The sequence below is a fragment of the Branchiostoma lanceolatum genome, chromosome 7 (assembly GCF_035083965.1).
Source record: "Branchiostoma lanceolatum isolate klBraLanc5 chromosome 7, klBraLanc5.hap2, whole genome shotgun sequence".
In the NCBI taxonomy this organism is placed as follows: Eukaryota; Metazoa; Chordata; class Leptocardii; order Amphioxiformes; family Branchiostomatidae; genus Branchiostoma; species Branchiostoma lanceolatum.
In genome coordinates, this window is record NC_089728.1 from 10,973,260 (window position 1) to 10,994,801 (window position 21,542).

General features: G+C 40.4%; 2 protein-coding genes across 4 annotated transcripts in view; one reads left to right on the forward strand and one right to left on the reverse strand.

Annotated features, from left to right (window-relative positions):
• Nucleotides 1–219: 219 nt before the first annotated feature.
• LOC136439235 (uncharacterized) lies at nt 220–16,363 on the forward strand. Of its 2 annotated transcripts, none has more exons than XM_066434524.1 (16): nt 220–368; nt 812–951; nt 8,063–8,232; nt 8,629–8,850; nt 9,054–9,195; nt 9,686–9,838; nt 10,006–10,234; nt 10,489–10,690; nt 10,900–11,116; nt 11,588–11,838; nt 13,244–13,502; nt 13,711–14,401; nt 14,588–14,679; nt 14,887–15,036; nt 15,281–15,403; nt 16,051–16,363. In XM_066434524.1, the coding sequence occupies exons 1-12, from the start codon at nt 235–237 to the stop codon at nt 13,938–13,940; spliced, it is 2,349 nt and encodes a 782-aa protein (XP_066290621.1). In that variant the 5' UTR covers nt 220–234; the 3' UTR covers nt 13,941–14,401; nt 14,588–14,679; nt 14,887–15,036; nt 15,281–15,403; nt 16,051–16,363. The 2 variants fall into 2 exon arrangements, with proteins under 2 accessions (XP_066290621.1, XP_066290620.1); XM_066434523.1 differs by having other exon boundaries at nt 14,887–14,991.
• Nucleotides 14,524–21,542, reverse strand: part of LOC136439243 (neuronal calcium sensor 1-like) — a 29,345-nt gene continuing 22,326 nt past the window's right edge. The window contains exons 2-6 of one of the 2 annotated variants that reach the window (XM_066434533.1): nt 20,262–20,623; nt 17,332–17,548; nt 16,927–17,129; nt 16,037–16,118; nt 14,524–14,700 (exon numbers count right to left, since the gene is read on the reverse strand). In XM_066434533.1, the coding sequence (XP_066290630.1) occupies nt 14,620–14,700; nt 16,037–16,118; nt 16,927–17,129; nt 17,332–17,548; nt 20,262–20,422 (744 nt within the window). In that variant the 5' untranslated portion in view covers nt 20,423–20,623 and the 3' untranslated portion in view covers nt 14,524–14,619. The remainder of the gene's footprint in view (nt 14,701–16,036; nt 16,119–16,926; nt 17,130–17,331; nt 17,549–20,261; nt 20,624–21,542) is intronic. The other variant, XM_066434534.1, reaches the window with a different exon arrangement.

Here is a 21,542-nt window from a genome sequence, read left to right on the forward strand (position 1 = left end):
AGCCAAAATCTCATATGCTAGATTGTAAAAGTTGCAATCCAGGTAATATGTGTTTTTTTGCTATAGACTGCATATTCCTGATTGAGCTGAAATTTCACAAGTCACATGCTCATGTTCTCAAACAGATCTTTTATGTAATTTCTTAAGAACATTATCTTACTTAAAGATGTACTCTGAAAGTCCAATGACATACATATGCTTACTGAATTTTATCTTGTAGGGGATTTTATATTGATGGGTGATGTTGAGTTTCTCGGGGAGGATGTTGAGGTAAATAACACTTTGAATGGAGTGGACCTGTCTAAGTTTGCAGAGGAAGTTGTCCGCATGTCAGATGATGTCATCACAGGCTCCAAGACATTCTCTGGGTAATTACAATAGTTATGCACTCATTCAGACTTTTTGATTTTTTGTATTACCAAGGAACCTTCTCTTTATTACATATTCATAGTAGCATAGTAGATCTTTTGGCTAACTTTTAAGTTAGCAACATTGTATTGAAAAATACAATGTTGAATGTGGAAGTGTCATTGTAAGTCTTTTACATATATTTATGCTCTCATTCAAACATTTTGTATTTGTTTGCATCACCAAGAAACCTCCTTTTTACTACAAATTCATAGTAGCAGAGTATATTTCACATCATAAAACAATTCAGCCGTAGTGATGCTGTCATTTGGTTTGGAGATTTACATGTAGACGAAAAATGCATACTTTGAAAAATGCATACTAGTACTTTTAACAGTTTATGAGAAAAGTGCTGAGTCGACATGTAACATAGTTTCTGACAACTTTTCTGTGATTCTCCCAGTGATGTGGTGATTATGGGACACCTTGAGGTGGATGAGGTGAATGGAGTTGACATCTGTGACCTTGCCAGCAATGTCCTCTACAAGTCCAAACCACAGACCCTCACTGGACACAAAATCTTCCATGACAGCTTCACATGTGGTGAGGGTAATTCATTCCTGCAATGAATAGAAATGTATAAGGTATGCAAGTATATTCAAATAATGAATGAATGGATGATTTTATTGGGTGACAATGTATGGCAATGTACAGATGACATAAGTTACAATCTAGGTCTGTTTTTTTAAACAATTCTTATTACTTTTACTACATATCAAATGAAAATTAGAGTAACTAGAGTTCCACAAACACATTATCTTCGCCAAATAATCAAGGCTTATCATGGAGAGTGATTAATATTTACGTGCTTATCACCCCCTGCAAATTTGATCATGCTCCATACCATTTGGAAGTTATGATGGGGCGAATGAGTCCAGTTTAGATATGGTTAAAAATCATTTGGTGGTACAGGACTAGTAACGTTAACGTTATGTGTAGAGTGTGCTGATATATGTTATAACTGGTCATGAAAAAATATGAGTATGTTGATATTATATGGGCCACAAAGGTTCGATATTGCAGTGTTGTAAGTTGAAAGTGATGATGACATAGTACAGTCAATATATATGAATAGAATAAATCTGGCTGGTTGTTGACGTGTTTCTAGGTGTTTTAGGTGTTTTTGTCAGGCTTTCTATTTTGTCCCTATTTCGTCATGTCGCCAACCAGCCGACTGCTGTCACTGTCACTATCCCCACGAATTTGTTTATCCCGGATTTTATGCAGTACTAAATAAAAGGGAAAAAATCTGTAACGTTCTGCATAGTCAACAAAACGGGTATTTAAGATAGAGGAGAATAGTTTTTCCAGACAACAAATTATTGATATTCCCCGATAGCATGTTGTCTGGGGACAAGGTGTCCCCGGATTAATGAATAGGGACAATTCTTTAGGATAGTAACCATTTTGTAGACAGGAGTTGAAGATGTGTAGGAGTGTTTCCGTGACAGTGACAGCAGTCAGACGGAATATCCGGAATATCCGGAATATCCGGAATATCCGGATTATCCGGAATATCCGGAATATCTGGATTATCCGGAATATCCGGAATATCCGGAATATCCGGAATATCCGGAATATCCGGATTATCCGGAATATCCGGAATATCCGGAATATCCGGATTATCCGGAATATCCGGAATAGGATTATCCGGATTATCCGGAATATCCGGAATATCCGGAATATCCGGAATATCCGGAATATCCGGAATATCCGGAATATCCTTCTCAAGTTATTCATGTCCGAATGTCAAGACAAAAACACCCACTGCAGTTCTTAACAAGCCGCTAAGGGGCCCAAATTTACCGAACTTACTTTCTGTGGCATGAACTATCTACCACACAAAAATCATGACCATAGCACTTTCAGAAAATATGCCCCTAAATTTGGAAGCTCCGCTGCAGTACCTTAGGTACCCGCTAGAAGGCCCATTATCGAACTTGACCTTCCTTTCTGTAAACCCTACCCATCGACTAAATATCATACGGATCCATCAACAGCTTCTTGAGGTATGCTGGCGACATACAAATACACATCCACACAAAGCCCGCTGTAGTATCAACGGAAAATACCAGGGGAACCATTGTTGAACTTGACCCCCGTTTCCACAACATCTACACACCTGCAAAAAATCATGAAGATCCATCAACGTTTCCGTCACTTTTTTTGCCTACATACAAACACAAAAAAATGTAAAGTCTGCTGCAGTACTGTTGAAAAACGCAAGGTGAACCATTTTCGAACTTGACTTTTCTTTGCACAACCACTACACACCTACCAAAAATCATAAAGATTCATTGAAGTTTTCTTGAGTTATGCTCCTGACATACATTCAGACCCACCCAACAGATTTTTCAACCGAAAACATAATCCTCTCCGAGTACAAGTACTCGGCGAAGATAATAAATGAAGACCTTTATTGCACATTTCTGCCACACTTGACTTTACAGGTCACAACAAAACAAAATAACAAGTACAGTTAACGGATACAAAAAGAATATGACTATCATTAGATAAATTCTACTTCTCCTCACTTTTCAGTTATAGTAACGTTAGATATAGAAGAACAGACGTGTGTTTCAATGGGAGGTTTGTCTAGTCGCATTAGGAATATGAATTTTTGAACAGTGCTTAAATGTGTGAAGTAGGGAATTAGGTTTTCTACAAGATTATACAGTTCATTTCTTTCTTTGGTATATAATCCACATTCTACCACAAAATGACATTCGTTTTCTATTCTATTAAGTGTGCCAAAGTAACTGCACTGAGCCCAGGTGGAATCTGTCCGTCTGACTGCTGTCACTGTCACTATCCCCACGAATTTGTTTATCCCGGATTTTATGCTGGTATACAATTCAGTACTAAATAAAAGGGATAAATTATAACATCTGTAACGTTCTGCATAGTCAACAAAACGGGTATTTAAGATAGAGGAGAATAGTTTTTCCAGACAACAAATTATTGATATTCCCCGATAGCATGTTGTCTGGGGACAAGGTGTCCCCGGATTAATGAATAGGGACAATTCTTTAGGATAGTAACCATTTTGTAGACAGGAGTTGAAGATGTGTAGGAGTGTTTCCGTGACAGTGGAAACACTCCTACGGAGTCAGACGGAATATCCGGAATATCCGGAATATCCGGATTATCCGGAATATCCGGAATATCCGGAATATCCGGAATATCCGGAATATCCGGAATATCCGGATTATCCGGAATATCCGGAATATCCGGAATATCCGGAATATCCGGATTATCCGGATTATCCGGAATATCCGGAATATCCGGAATATCCGGAATATCCGGATTATCCGGATTATCCGAAATATCCGGAATATCCGGAATATCCGGAATATCCGGATTATCCGGAATATCCTGATTATCCGGATTATCCGGAATATCCGGAATATCCGGATTATCCGGATTATCCGGATTATCCGGAATATCCGGAATATTCGGATTATCCGGATTATCCGGAATATCCGGAATATCCGGAATATCCGGAATATCCGGAATATCCTTCTCAAGTTATTCATGTCCGAATGTCAAGACAAAAACACCCACTGCAGTTCTTAACAAGCCGCTAGGGGGCCCAAATTTACAGAACTTACTTTCTGTGGCATGAACTATCTACCACACAAAAATCATGACCATAGCACTTTCAGAAAATATGCCCCTAAATTTGGAAGCTCCGCTGCAGTACCTTATCCCGCTAGAAGGCCCATTATCGAACTTGACCTTCCTTTCTGTAAACCCTACCTATCGACTAAATATCATACGGATCCATCAACAGCTTCTTGAGTTATGCTGGCGACATACAAATACACATCCACACAAAGCCCGCTGTAGTATCAACGGAAAATACCAGGGGAACCATTGTTGAACTTGACCCCCGTTTCCACAACATCTACACACCTGCAAAAAATCATGAAGATCCATCAACGTTTCCGTCACTTTTTTTGCCTACATACAAACACAAAAAAATGTAAAGTCTGCTGCAGTACTGTTGAAAAACGCAAGGTGAACCATTTTCGAACTTGACTTTTCTTTGCACAACCACTACACACCTACCAAAAATCATAAAGATTCATTGAAGTTTTCTTGAGTTATGCTCCTGACATACATTCAGACCCACCCAACAGATTTTTCAACCGAAAACATAATCCTCTCCTAGTACAAGTACTCGGCGAAGATAATAAATGAAGACCTTTATTGCACATTTCTGCCACACTTGGCTACAACAGGTCACAACAAAACAAAATAACAAGTACAGTTAACGGATACAAAAAGAATATGACTATCATTAGATAAATTCTACTTCTCCTCACTTTTCGGTTATAGTAACGTTAGATATAGAAGAACAGACGTGTGTTTCAATGGGAGGTTTGTCTAGTCGCATTAGGAATATGAATTTTTGAACAGTGCTTAAATGTGTGAAGTAGGGAATTAGGTTTTCTACAAGATTATACAGTTCATTTCTTTCTTTGGTATATAATCCACATTCTACCACAAAATGACATTCGTTTTCTATTCTATTAAGTGTGCCAAAGTAACTGCACTGAGCCCAGGTGGAATCTGTCCGTCTGACTGCTGTCACTGTCACTATCCCCACGAATTTGTTTATCCCGGATTTTATGCTGGTATACAATTCAGTACTAAATAAAAGGGATAAATTATAACATCTGTAACGTTCTGCATAGTCAACAAAACGGGTATTTAAGATAGAGGAGAATAGTTTTTCCAGACAACAAATTATTGATATTCCCCGATAGCATGTTGTCTGGGGACAAGGTGTCCCCGGATTAATGAATAGGGACAATTCTTTAGGATAGTAACCATTTTGTAGACAGGAGTTGAAGATGTGTAGGAGTGTTTCCGTGACAGTGGAAACACTCCTACGGAGTCAGACGGAATATCCAGAATATCCGGAATATCCGGAATATCCGGAATATCCGGAATATCCGGAATATCCGGATTATCCGGATTATCCGGATTATCCGGAATATCCGGAATATCCGGAATATCCGGATTATCCGGAATATCCGGAATATCCGGAATATCCGGATTATCCGGATTATCCGAAATATCCGGATTATCCGGATTATCCGGAATATCCGGATTATCCGGAATATCCGGAATATCCGGAATATCCGGATTATCCGGATTATCCGGAATATCCGGAATATTCGGATTATCCGGATTATCCGGAATATCCGGAATATCCGGAATATCCGGAATATCCTTCTCAAGTTATTCATGTCCGAATGTCAAGACAAAAACACCCACTGCAGTTCTTAACAAGCCGCTAGGGGGCCCAAATTTACAGAACTTACTTTCTGTGGCATGAACTATCTACCACACAAAAATCATGACCATAGCACTTTCAGAAAATATGCCCCTAAATTTGGAAGCTCCGCTGCAGTACCTTATCCCGCTAGAAGGCCCATTATCGAACTTGACCTTCCTTTCTGTAAACCCTACCTATCGACTAAATATCATACGGATCCATCAACAGCTTCTTGAGTTATGCTGGCGACATACAAATACACATCCACACAAAGCCCGCTGTAGTATCAACGGAAAATACCAGGGGAACCATTGTTGAACTTGACCCCCGTTTCCACAACATCTACACACCTGCAAAAAATCATGAAGATCCATCAACGTTTCCGTCACTTTTTTTGCCTACATACAAACACAAAAAAATGTAAAGTCTGCTGCAGTACTGTTGAAAAACGCAAGGTGAACCATTTTCGAACTTGACTTTTCTTTGCACAACCACTACACACCTACCAAAAATCATAAAGATTCATTGAAGTTTTCTTGAGTTATGCTCCTGACATACATTCAGACCCACCCAACAGATTTTTCAACCGAAAACATAATCCTCTCCTAGTACAAGTACTCGGCGAAGATAATAAATGAAGACCTTTATTGCACATTTCTGCCACACTTGGCTACAACAGGTCACAACAAAACAAAATAACAAGTACAGTTAACGGATACAAAAAGAATATGACTATCATTAGATAAATTCTACTTCTCCTCACTTTTCGGTTATAGTAACGTTAGATATAGAAGAACAGACGTGTGTTTCAATGGGAGGTTTGTCTAGTCGCATTAGGAATATGAATTTTTGAACAGTGCTTAAATGTGTGAAGTAGGGAATTAGGTTTTCTACAAGATTATACAGTTCATTTCTTTCTTTGGTATATAATCCACATTCTACCACAAAATGACATTCGTTTTCTATTCTATTAAGTGTGCCAAAGTAACTGCACTGAGCCCAGGTGGAATCTGTCCGTCTGACTGCTGTCACTGTCACTATCCCCACGAATTTGTTTATCCCGGATTTTATGCTGGTATACAATTCAGTACTAAATAAAAGGGATAAATTATAACATCTGTAACGTTCTGCATAGTCAACAAAACGGGTATTTAAGATAGAGGAGAATAGTTTTTCCAGACAACAAATTATTGATATTCCCCGATAGCATGTTGTCTGGGGACAAGGTGTCCCCGGATTAATGAATAGGGACAATTCTTTAGGATAGTAACCATTTTGTAGACAGGAGTTGAAGATGTGTAGGAGTGTTTCCGTGACAGTGACAGCAGTCATCCGGAATATCCGGAATATCCGGAATATCCGGATTATCCGGAATATCCGGAATATCCGGAATATCCGGATTATCCGGAATATCCGGAATATCCGGAATATCCGGAATATCCGGAATATCCCCTTCTCAAGTTATTCATGTCCGAATGTCAAGACAAAAACACCCACTGCAGTTCTTAACAAGCCGCTAGGGGGCCCAAATTTACAGAACTTACTTTCTGTGGCATGAACTATCTACCACACAAAAATCATGACCATAGCACTTTCAGAAAATATGCCCCTAAATTTGGAAGCTCCGCTGCAGTACCTTAGGTACCCGCTAGAAGGCCCATTATCGAACTTGACCTTCCTTTCTGTAAACCCTACCCATCGACTAAATATCATACGGATCCATCAACAGCTTCTTGAGTTATGCTGGCGACATACAAATACACATCCACACAAAGCCCGCTGTAGTATCAACGGAAAATACCAGGGGAACCATTGTTGAACTTGACCCCCGTTTCCACAACATCTACACACCTGCAAAAAATCATGAAGATCCATCAACGTTTCCGTCACTTTTTTTGCCTACATACAAACACAAAAAAATGTAAAGTCTGCTGCAGTACTGTTGAAAAACGCAAGGTGAACCATTTTCGAACTTGACTTTTCTTTGCACAACCACTACACACCTACCAAAAATCATAAAGATTCATTGAAGTTTTCTTGAGTTATGCTCCTGACATACATTCAGACCCACCCAACAGATTTTTCAACCGAAAACATAATCCTCTCCGAGTACAAGTACTCGGCGAAGATAATTACTGAATGGAAGTATAATTGTAAACATCATTTGGCGTACATGTATGCCTAGGCAACTTTGCGACTTTACATTTGTCAAATCTCATTTAGGAATAGTACAGTTTATATGCATCAGTACCATATTGTTGAAACACACAACAGTTAAACTTAATGTATACTGCAGTAGATTCAAACATCTATTTGGATGTGTTACACTTGTCTAATGTTTTATATCTTGGGTATATGTTCATGTAGACAACCTGGACCTTGTTGGGGACAGTCTAATAGATGGTGTGGACCTGTCCAAGGCCCTCACCCTGTCAGGGAACCACACAGTCTATGATGACATCACCTTCAACAACACAGTCTACATCAACAGCAGCCTCACTGTCAACGGGCTCATCGATGGAGTGAACCTCACTGAAGTGAAATCATATTTCCCCATCCATTTCCATTCACAAATAATTCTATACTTTTTTACTACACTGTGATAGGAGTCATACTATGATAGGATCAAACAAAAATAGTCATGACTTCCAATTTCAAAAGAGACAGCTACCTAGCCAACATCTATTAAATTGTCTCCCTTCAAAGTTGATTTGCCAACTTCTCTTACAGCCGCTCTGATGGCCTCAATGGACCAGGTTGGTTTTTGTGCATTCATTATGTTGAAGAGAGCAAAAGAAATGCTGTTCTTTTTATTCCTCAGCTGCTAAGTTATCACCCTCACCCTCACAACTTGCTAGCTTTTTTCGAGCATTTGTTTTCCACATTTTCAAAAATGGCTTTGAATGTTTGTCTTTTGTCTTTACCTCTCTCAGTTAAATGCCACAGCTGTACGGTTGGATGCAGACCATCAGACAATCAGTGGCAACAAAGCATTTCACAATCTGACCATATTTGGAGATGTAACTGTTGATGGGTCAACAAACGACATCATGGACTTGGGGGATTTCTGCCACTCCCTAATGACCATCACTACAGACCAAAGGATAAATGGAAGGATTGTGATTCAGGGAGACCTGAACATTGTCAACCTACAAGTGAGTTTCACAATGTCTTAAAGTTTTCCTATTGTCCTGTGTTTGAGGAATCAAATGTACTCAGTCATTGTTGCTATCTTTAATAGAATATTTGCTTTGTGTCCAAATATAAGATCTTCTGGATGACAGAATTGAGTGGTTAGTATAGGTTGCTCAAGGTGATTCCCATTGTTTATGTGTTGTACTCTTACTTGACTCTGCAGGCTGACACAATCAATGGAGTGAACATGCATGACTTTCTACACAACACCATGTTGAAGTCAGCCAGCCAGACCATCTCAACCCCTCAGGTCGTCTTCTCACATCCAGATGGACTGACAGTGGAGGGAGACCTCCATGTTGAGGGTAAGCTCTCCCTAGCAGTACTGAACTGTACTGCATTTCAGCATGAAAACAACAGCTGGTCTTTTGTCTCCCCTACGAAGGATTTGTTGAATTTGGGAAATCTTATAAGATTGCCTTTGGTTAGTAGACAGGTACTGTTGGACAATTATGACTAAAAGACATGATTCAATTGGACAATGTCAAACAGTAATCTTCAAAGCACTGTAACAGTAATGTCTTCACCCCTGTTTGTACATTGTTGATTGAACTTCACCATGTAACATGCAGGACATACTGTGGTCTGTATTGGCATGTATCCAGACTTGAATGTTTAACAACTTGCAGTGCAATGTATATGCTGTATTGCTGTATTGCTCATAATCTTATCCTTGCTGCCTAACCCTGTAACCAATACAGATTTTGTGCCAGAAGGGTAGTTCAGCTAGGAGAAGGTTGATAGAATTGCATACCCAGCTGTTGAGGTTAGCTTCCTTAATTGTGCTGTTCACAGGTGATGTTGTGTTGAACTCTGGAGGCACCATAAATGATGTAGATGTCTCTGAGCTGTACGAGGACATGATCCACCAGGGATGGGATGAGGACATCTCTGGACACAAAACATTTGTCAACAACTTAGTTGTCCACAGTAACATGACTATTCCAGGTATGTGCTGTATTTCTTGCAAATATGCGGTAAAAATTCAGTACATTTGAAGCTGTACATGTGCAATGTATTTGGCAATCCTTATAAGATAATGTGCCATTTCTTCAACATGTCGCTTTTGTCCATCAAGTCATATTCTTTACTCTCAAATCCTCCCATTTCTTTAGGACTCATCAATGGAATAAACATCAGTGATGCAGTCCTTCTACACACTGAACAGAACATCTCTACCCACGTCACCCTGGAGGGAGACCTGGAAGTGGATGGTGGCATAGCTGTCACAGGATTGGTCGATGGGGTTGATGTGTCAGCACTTGCCAGCAGGGTTGTCACCCTGACAACTGATCAGGAGATTTCTGGAGAGGTCACGTTCAACAACCTAGATATAACTGGCAAGTTGCACTTTTGTGATATCATCTCCCACAGTAAAGTTGGCATGGTAGACTGTACATGTAGGTGATGTAAGTCACCAAATATTCTTCTGAAAACAGATATTACATTAAATGTGCAACTTAATGTAAGATATGAAATTAATTTAGATTTCAGGAACTAATATGCCTTGACTTTGTTGGTGGTATTGTTTTAACAATAACACAATATTTGTAGATTCCATCTTTTCATAACAGTTTTTCTATATTGTTCACAGGTAGCCTGACAGTTGACCAGACTGTGAATGGATTCAGGGTTCCTGAAGATTTTGTCAATGTGCGAGAACACCAGACCATCAGGGGCAAAAAGACCTTTGTAGGCGATGTTGTCATCGAGAAAAATCTACTGACAGAAGAACTATATGGCATTAACTTGGACCGACTGTATCGAGTTGTTCACAAATACTTAAAAACACATGAAGAGGTGTGGTTAACTACTGCTGGCTATTTTTCTACTTTGCTAATATGCTTTTGTAAGCTAATCATATGATATACATTTCTATTGACCAGCTATCAATCTTTGTCTTTTTATTTGTTTGCCATAACAATAAAAGAAGGGGTAGCACTTAAACCATGATATGGGAAATATGTCACTGTCTGACATCTTATAGCCTTTGGTTCACATTTGTGTAGTTTCAGAGCAACACATTTGGTGAGAGCGTAACCTTTGGTGGTGAAGTTTTTATCCATGGCAATGTCACCCTGCATGGGCCTGTGGAAGGACTCGACCTCTCTGCCATTCCTGACCTGCCAGAATTCTGCAACCCCAAACACAGTCAGATGGACAGCTTTAGAGACCAGCTCCAAGGCCTCTGTCCTGTCATTAATGATCTGATTGACAGAACATCAGGTAATACTGAGTTAAATTTGTGACTTTGAGTGGCTATGGACCTCATAAGGTGACAATTCTGTAATTTGTCAATCATCCCATGAACCCCATTGAACTAGATAACAAATATTCCAAGCCACATGATAGTAAGGACCCTCAACAACATATTCATGTATGGTGCCTCTCCCTTGAACAGGTCAATCTCAATTTGATCATCTTTATTTGGACATCCTGCATTTTTTATTTGGTGTGGAAGGGGGGAAAGTACACTAAATACTCTTTAATAAAGGTCATAAATATTATGAATTATAGTGTCTTATGACTACAAAAATCTCCAAATAGTGTGTAATATATTTCACATTTTGTCGCAACTATGATACTAGCAACAATGCTAGTAATTGTAATTGAACCTTTGATACCCCCGGTACACGCTGTTTTTCTGGGACACATGTGTAAATTAAAAGTATTTTCATTACATTTTCTATTCCTCAGACCTACCTCAGCACATTGACCATTTCAACATAATCCAGACCATCAAAACACCAGGGGTCGTCAAAGGGACGTTCTTCCAGCCAGACCCAAATGGGGACCACTGGTTCATTGTCCTGACTCCCGTGCCCAATGCTGACAGTGTCACTGACCCCTGCTCGTCCAGCCTGGGGTACATATGTGGAGAAGGTGACCCATACTGTCAGCCTTTCCCTGAACTGAGCCTTCCAACTCACAACCCCAGCAGCATTGAGGTATAGAACCTTTAGTCACAGTGGACAGATCATTATATCAAGTCTAACCAGATATGTCTGTGTGAATTTCCCTATAAGAAAAGACTGGGGTGGGTCATGACTATGTAAAATGACATGTAATGACTTTCAAATTACAATATGTATTACATGTTGTATGCAAACATTTTGTAAATACAGTCAAACCTGTATTAGCGGTCACCTTTGCATAGCGGCCACCTGCCCATAGTGGTCACTTTTTGTCGGTCCCTTGGATTTTTCCCATTGACGTAAGCATTAAGAATTAGGCTATAACGGTCACCTGTCCAACGCGGTCGCGGCCACACGATTTTCGGTCCCGCGGGTCTGGAAACACTGCCGATAACGGTCACGGCGCATGGTCGCCGCAAGATTCGGGAACCTTCTTTCAAATCTCGGCAGAAGAAATTGTCATTATAGCTGCAGTGTTACCCATGAAAATGTTGTGCATGGTTTTATTTTGCTCCTGGTGTTGGTTTTGAATTTCCAAAACCGCTAAAGACGCCAGAAATTTCCAGACAAACCAACCTCCTTGGACAAACAGAGCCTCTTGCGCGCGGTCCTAGCGGGACACTTTGTTTACTTGGGCTACTTCACTAGTAGTACCATGGGCGAGCAGTTTGTTAAAAAAATACAGATGTCTTTTATCCTCTAAGAAAAGTTATAAAGTCATCCATTCTTTGTATATTCTGTTCTCTTTATTCAAAGAACTTCTTTGACGAAATAAGTTTACATTTTGTACTATCTAATGTAGAGTAAAATCATAACTCACACATTGCAGCTGCACCCACATTACAGTAGACTATCCCATGACCCTTTGACCTCACAGGCGCCATCTTGCAGCTGTGTTTTTTTTTCTCCCGGCAAGGAATCCGACCCAAACAGGCTGATTTTACCGTGAAATTGCGCAATTATTTGCTGATAAATCATGTCCCCGCGCAATTGATAATGACACGGTTGTCTTCGGCAACATTTTGGTCGCATGTGCTCCGGATTGGGGGCGGATCGATGGATCGACTTGGACTTTATTTGCTTGTGGAAAAATCCGGACCTAACGTTACCGAAAGCAGTCATCTTGAGCCGAGCATCGGGTCGTCTCGTGAAAGTGGTCGGTAGACCAAGTTTGACTACATGTATGTGAACAAGGAGGTTTTATGATGTGAATAAATGTTTCTCAGTGGGTACAGAAAACATGTGCCACTTATTGCTCGTGAAATCAACCGTTTCTATAGAGCGGCCACCTGTCCATAACGGTCGATTTTGGCCAGTCCCTTGAGTGACCGCTATAGGCAGGTTTGACTGTAGTAAATTTCAATACAGTATGATGAAGACTTTTTTAAGTCGTAAGATTGTCTATTTGTTAACACAGCTTTCCTGCTTTTATTCCCAGTTTTATATGGTACACGACATTCCGTTCATCATCTGGCTGAACCGTGGTTCTGGTACAGGAGCCTGTCTGGACTTCCTCCCTCCTGGTACCCGGCATGATGAGGTGTCTGTCATCATCAGTCCCATCACTAACGACCCCATGGTGATCCCCACCAGGGGAGCCACGGACCTGGGCATGTTCGGGTCGGAACGGGGAGTGTACCTGGTCGTTGCCAATAGTTATGACGAGGAGATACAGTCTAGCATCACACCTTCAGCTGGTATTGACATCAATCCAACATACTTGTCTTTATTGAAGTATGACAGTGAAGCAACATTCTGTGATTATTAATACTTTCACAAACTTTGAATTGAATAAAACTGTCGATTAAGCATATCTTCATGATCTGTACATATGTAGACTTTGTGATGTTCTAGCATTTATTCAGATGACAATACACAGAACTGAAAATCTGCTCCATTCCCTAGTTTTCAAAATGATAAAGCAGGGAGATCGGTTTACCTTCACGTGGGTGCAGTCCCTGCAGACGATCGGTGCCTCTGCCATGGACGTCCTCCATGTGGACAGCACCACCTACCTGTGTGTGGCCAATCACCACGACTCTGACAGTGACAGTGGAGACTTGATGTCACAAGTCTTAATGTGGGATTCTGCGCGTGAACAGGTCCATTTCATTTGTGTCATTAGTGTCTGGTAGATACAGCTGTGGTTTCATGTGGTATGTGTCATATTGATCTTGCCAGGGTTGCTTCAGAAATATCATTAAGGGGAGGCCCAATTAATTACCCTTAGGCTAGTGGTATATTATAAATAAAAACTGAACTTAACGTAACGTAACCAACACTTAGTAGGAAGAACTGGGACTTGGAAGAACCCAAATCTTGGAATAGACCTGTCTACTGCTACTTCCGGGATGTGACGTTAGAGACACATGATTGCAGCAACGGGTCTTAAATGCCAGATAACCTGCGTCCCTGTTCACTTGTGCTAAACGTTTATATTCTTTGATGTCCTATAGTTCGACCTGCTCCAGGAATTTCACACCTACTATGCAGTGGACTGTGATCTGTTTGAGATCAATGGGAAGATGTTTGTGGCCTGGGCACAACACAACCCCAGGGAGTCACCTGACATGATCTCACCTGTCATTATATACAGGTACAACCATCTTGTTTCTGGTATGCATATTAAAGATTCATGTCCATGGTTATTCTTCATATATATAATTAGAAGGATGACAATAGAGATATTGTGATAATCACTTCAGTAAACATACAGTATGGAATATTTATTTTTATTGGTGTAATGATGGGACATTGCCTTAGTTTACATTTTGTCGTGCAGGTTTGACAGTTTTGCAGGCCAGTTTGAGGATGTTATTCTGCAGTCCCTTCAGGTTCCGGGGGCGTATGATGTGGAATTCTTCTCTGCCTACGGTGACGAGTCACTATTTTGTCCTGTTAAGAATCAAAAGATACAGCACAAATGTCATATCTGTCTTGTGAGCCTGTTATTCTTTTTGTGTCAAAAATTGCACTTCTTACTGCATATTTGATAAGTACTGTTTATCAGTTTGTACTTTTGTCTATTTGATATTGAATTGAACCTTATATCATGAATTGTAATTGTGCCTATATCTACAGGTAACTGGTACCTGTCTGTAGTGGTGTCTGACGGAAGGGTGCGCCTGTTTAAGTGGGCAGGTGTCAATGCCTTTACTCAGGATCCCTTCTACCTGGACCTACAAGGTTTACCCAACATACTGCAGTTATCAGATCGACCAAAATCAACAAGTATTTTAGTTTCTAGTTTCGTTGTTACACAGTAATGTTAAGTCAAAAGTAAAATTTATCTTTTATTATGTTTGACACTGTACCTAGTGATGTTAGTGTATTATTCCATAACATCAAGATTCTTTTCTGTTAAGCAAGCTTTGACCAAGACCAGCGATAAGTCATAAGGAACTTCATTTATCTCTTAAGGAGTCTTTAGGACTTGAGGATAGATGGCTGAAAGTAGAATTGCTTTTCTTCCCAGGAGCACAAGATGTTGAGGTGATGTCTCACAGAGGAGACGTGTTCATGTTGGTGCCTGCCTATCTGTCGGCTGATTCAGGGGGTAACACAGCAGACACCATCCTTCTGAAGGCTGTTATTGAGGGTATGTGGCATGGGGACATGTACAGTAAGAAACACAAGGCCCAACTGAAATTTATGGGTATTTCCCTCCTTTGAGGAAAAACTTAGAGTACCATAATATTGCAATTGTTTTCTTCTATTGCTTGTAGCAGTCCATGAATGGGTGTGAAATATACATGGTAGGTTAACTATACTGTGAATATGCAGGCTGTTGGTTCTATCACAATCATATTGTACTTCAATGATACATATATATGAAAATTTAGATAAAAGTATTTAACATGAAGTGTGATTATACATATGGAATAAGTGCCTATTTACCATTTTGCTCCAAATTCTTAGTTTTCCTAGCCTCAAACTTTGCTTGTTCCATACACATAAGGTACCACTGATGTACAGCTGGCAACAGTATGTTGGCAATGGCAATACAGAACAGTTTTGTACGGTCACTTGAAAGTTCACCTGTGTTGGTAGAAGTCATTCCGAATCAAAGTTGACCCATGAATTGCTAACACAAAACGTTATGTCACAGAAACATTGCTCATTCCTTGACAAAGACTGGAGCTGATCAGTCAAAAATTTGGGTTGTCCAATGTTTGTGTTGGCAATTCACAGTTCAACTTTAATTCAGTTTAGTTCGGTGTAGTAATCATACCTTTCCATCTACAGGCACCACAGGGTCTGGGCTGAGCCTCCATCCCTGTGAGGGTCCATAACTTGCTGCTGCTGAATCAAGTCTAAAGATAATGATGTGTATGTCTGTTCAGACCATATCATTCTGTTTTTCAGTGATGTACATGTAATCTATGAGATTTTTATGATTCCCCATGACCTTGGTCATATGAGAAGTCGACAGATTATCGTTGGAAAAGTATGAAATGACCTGAAAGTATAAGATTTAAAACAATATGTGTATGGTTCAGTTTCATGAGGTCACAAGAGCAGTGTTGTGACATATGGAATAAAAAAACATATTGTCCTATGAGCTGTGTATGTGTCGTTTACTCATCTGTACCCATAGTTAACTGATGAGGAAACCAGAGAGAAAGAAACTCCAAGAAAATCTGGTAATCTTTCTTTCTTGCATTAAGTGGCAGTGAGTACATGTATGTAAGGCCATGTAATGGCTGCTTCGAATATGAAATCTGACAATCACATAACAACCATAAGTGGCGGAATTTCCCCCTATTAGGAACATTAGCCTTGTAACAACAATGCGTGGTAAAATAATGATAGCTGTTACATAGCTACGTTACAAAATACAGAGTATTATGGTGCAGTAGAAGTCATACTCAGGTGGCCAACCTATCGAATATGGTGCATGTGAGGTGAAGAGTATATACATGTATCGCACCATTCTCTATATATAAATCCGTAAAGCCAACATTTTAACATCATAATTCTAACGTAGTGATTACAATACTCATAGAACTGAGTCACCTATAGATTTGCCATTTGTGAAGATTCAGGAAAGCTCATTTTCTATGATAATTTGTTAAGGCTGTGCACTAGTATGGGCCAGGTGAAGTTTAACGTTTCTCTCACTTCTTCTTGTCGAATATCCCGTTGGTCAGGACGTCCACCAGAGCCTTGTCTCTCTGCGCGCCCTCCAGGAACTCCTCCAGGGTGATGATGTGGTCGTCGTTGTGGTCCAGCAGCTCGAAGATCTTGTCTCTTCTTTTCGCTGGGCTCCTCTCTTCGGGTGGGAGGGAGTCGATGACTTCAGACCCCATCATGTCGTAAATGGCCTGGAGTACAAAAAGTACAACCTCGTGTCATTTTGTGTTTCCCTATCACCTTCTGCAAATGTCTCCTTTCTTGTCGGCAAGATAACTGAAAAGTATTGATGATCTTATAGATCTACTACGTACTACATTTTCATCATATTGATGGCGTCCAGAACCCAATTCTCCAGTATTATCGAGGGTCTTATAGAAATAAAATTCTCACCTCCAGAATGTTGAGCATCTCGTCCCTGGTGATGAAACCGTCCTTGTCCAGGTCGTACATCCCGAACGTCCATCTCAGCTTGTCCTCCACGCTGCCCCGTGACGTCATACTGACGGCCCTCAGGAACTCCGAGAAGTCGACATACCCGTCCTTGTTGGTGTCGAACGTCCTGAAGACATGCTTGGCGAAGTCGTCGGCGTTCCCCGATGGGAAAAATCTGTAAAATGTACGGTCGGATTTCTAGTTGGAAACAGCTTCTTCGTGTAATTTCTAAAGCGTCTTTCAACCAAAAATATCTTAGGGGATAAACTGGACTGACCGCCAGAAACAATGACGCTTCACATATTAGACACTCTTATCGTGTAAACTCATGTTAATCTACTAGTCGGAAAAGTTCTAAGCAATCCATCATAATCCTCGCCGCAAGACATGACTGGCGTAGGGTTATTTTCAGTTGCCAAACGTCGTCTGGAGACACGTCGGTTCCACCATAACCGTCAGAGGAATACCAATACCATACATGTGGACGTCATATATATGGAAAATACGTCGTATCCGTGGGCTTCTCTCAAGTAAGTCATACGCTTGTCTTGCTTAGACTTGATGTCGCAATTATCGGTCAAAACTATGAAGCAGTCGTTGTTGGTCCACAAGCACCTCACACAGAGATTTCGTTGATAGATTTTCGTATAATTCACTTGTATTTTAAAGAATTGTATGATTATGGAAGATCTGTACGTTTGCATTGTCAACAAGAGTTCTACGACCTCATACCTTCGCGAAATGATTTTGACCTTTATGACTGACGTATTAGGAGTGTTTTTCATCAATCAAAAATCATACCAGTTGATCCTCCTCACCCAAATAACATAAGTTGTCCAAACCTCCTTGTTATGATTATGAGCTTAACAAAGAAGGTTATGCCAACATTTTTCATCAATAATGCAAATAAGCTCCTTATTAGCATAATTTGATTCAATGGTGTTCACATTCACACAACTTCTAAATGCAACAAGTATGAAATTGCCGTTATTTACTAGTATGGAATGATAGTAGTTTCTCATGAATTATGCAAATTAGGCCTACATTTGCATAATTTCTATCTATTGACATTCCTCTCTTCCTCAGTTACAAATGTCACATATTTGAATAGTCATATCATGGAACACAGCAGGTTTTTAAAATTGCCTCATTAATTATAATCTGATTTGCATAATTATCATCCAATCATACAAAGCATCACATAAGCTATCTACATACCAAAAATCATGACCATCCATCAAGCCCATCTCGAGTTATATTATTTTCTCATTGATTATGTAAATGAGGTTCTCATTTGCATAGCTGATATCTATTAATATTTCTCTCTTCCTCAGTTACATATGTCACATGTTTGCGAGTCCTATCATGGAAATTGATGAATGTATAAACTTTCCTCATTAATTATGCAAATTAGTTACTGATTTGCATAATAAGTATCCAATCATGTACATCATCGCTCAAGCTATGTACATGCAAAAAATCATGACCTTCCATCAAGCCCTTCTTGAGTTATTCCCTTTCAAAGTCTGAAGCAAAACCTACCCCTGCAGTTCCAAAAAAGTTGCTAGGGGGCCCAAGCCTATACCACTTACTCTCTGCCCAACGAGCTATCTACCACTTAAAAATCAGTTCCATAGCATGTCCACAACACGAGATATCATAACATGAAGTTCCGCTGCAGTACCGTAACAAGCCGATAGGGGGCCCAAAATCTAATCATTTTCAGGTTTCATCGAGACCTACCAACATACCAAATACCAAGACAATCCTTCCAAGAATTCTCGACTTATCGTGTTCACTAACAGACACACAGACATGCTCGGTATTCCCATGCTGTGGCACTGCATTAATGACTGTTCTTACTCATATAAGGCCGTGTATATCCAACTTTGGTCAAAATTTGTATGTTTCAGTCTTTTAATTGGTGTAAGGAGATATCTTTGTGGTTTGGTTTCACATGCTCCGAGTGGACTCTTCCAGGCTGGGAGTAGGTCAAAGTTGACGATTGTTTTCGTCTGTCAGCTGTTACGAGAGAACGAGCTGGTCAACTGTCTATTTTCTTTGCATGATTCTAAAGTAGACAGATGTGGCTTTCTGGTGCATAAGAATTTTTGGGGCTTGCAATTAAGGTGAATCCTTTTCTGAGCCCTTGTTTTAGTGCTTTAAAGCATTACTGCATGGGCAAGCCTATCTCTTGTATCTGCCCTACAGCTGGCTGATAGCCAATTTGTCCCTGGCAGCTGCAGTACATGTAACTGACGTTTCCTGCCTGCCTCATGACCCCTCATGACCCCTCATGACCAACTTTGCCCCCAATCTACCCGTATCAATATCCCCGTCGCAACCAGAACGCATAGTAAAGCATACAATTGAACACATTTTTACACTTTTCTCGTTAATTATGCAAAACACTTCGCCCAAAATCTAATCATCTTGAGATTTGCCACATACACACCGACACACCAACTACGACAACAAACCATCCAGGCGTTCTCGACTTATTCTGTTCACTAACAGACACACAGACAAGCACCGTCGCATAACCTTCTCGACGAAACCATTCGTCGCGAAGGTAATGAAGTCTCATTATTATGACTATCCCCAGAACATGGTCCGGCCAGGACAATCCCCATACCTTCGATGCAATGTGGAATATTTTTCAACAAACAAGGTCAACAAAATAACTGCCCAAAAGAAGTACTGAGGGAGATTGCTTGTTTACTAACAGTTGAATATCGATTCTTTCTTATCATTTTTGCACTCCCCAAAGCCCTTGTATCTCATTGACAATCATCTTTTTCTTTAATATCCCATTCCGTTTTAGCCGTTCTGCAGTCGCTGCCTCATTGCTAGTCGTTGGCCTACAATTTTGAGCATATCCAGCTTACCTCCCATAGATGTACTTGAACTCCTTGAGAGTGACCTTGCCAGTCGGACAGTCCCTGTGGAATCCCTTGTACAGCTGCTTGATTTCCTCTTCGGAAAAGTTTGTGTTCTCTAAGAGTTCCTGTAGCGTCTTTTTGTTTAGCTTGCTGCCGCTCTTGCCCATGGTGCACGGCTCCTGGTTCTTGGCAGTGACACCCCAGCAGCTGCCAACCCGTCTGACTCAAGTTGACCAATCTGTGTGCGACGAGGGGCTAGCGGGTACCCTTGACGGCTAAGAGGAGATACTTGCAATTGGCCGTTCTTTGTAGCACATCGAACCACAGTTTGAAAAGACGAGTAACTCCGACACCAGGAGTCTTGGATCCTTTATGGGAGATAAAGGTCATACGTACGTAAACAATACGAAACTTTATGAAACGATATTAAGCAGAGGGATGCTGACTCGGCTTAAGAACTGCTGCCCATAAAACGAAGACAGCACAAAACAGCGCAGTGTCAAATTCAAAAGCTTTTAAGATTACGCGTTACGTAAGAGTCGAAGGTCGATAAAACACAGGCCACCTACGCGAAGCTCTTAACTTGGCCACTGATGTATTGAACCCGGAACCTAATCAGCTAAAGGCTTTGATTCTGAAGTTTTCTGTTTACAGCAGTTGAGTTCTCTGAGGAGATGGTGGTTTATGTCAGTTGAAATTAATCCCCGACAAAACAGGACATGTGTGTTTTAACTTTCATCACCTCAGTCTGTAATTTGCCAAACTGATATTGTTTTGAGTGTAGTAAAAGGTTTTGTTTTTCTGAAGGACAGTACAAACGAAGCGACATTGTCTTTTTATGATATGGGTGAATGGAAAAACTGAAATTGGTCATAAATACGAATCGATAGAGCTGATCCACGGAAGGTTAGTTATGATATTCATGTACGATTTTCTGGGTGCCTGAGTCCCTTACAACATGGATCAATGTGGTCGCGGTCATCACGTTTCCGACGAGTGACAGGAGTAAACACAGTGTTTGGTGTGTACCTCTTGCAGGCCTTCCTAACATTGTTGGAATACATGACCTATATACATTCTGTGACGTTATTAATCAGAATATGTCATTGGCAGCTCTTACGTCAACGATTTGAAATGATACATCACAGATACAGATAAAGGTAACGATACAGACTTTTTCTTGAACGACAGTGCGTGTTAGATTACCCTCCTCACGTACGTAAAAGTTCGAGTAAGAATAGTCATAATGGAACTGAGATAGATCTCATTACGTAACAGTGGTGTGTA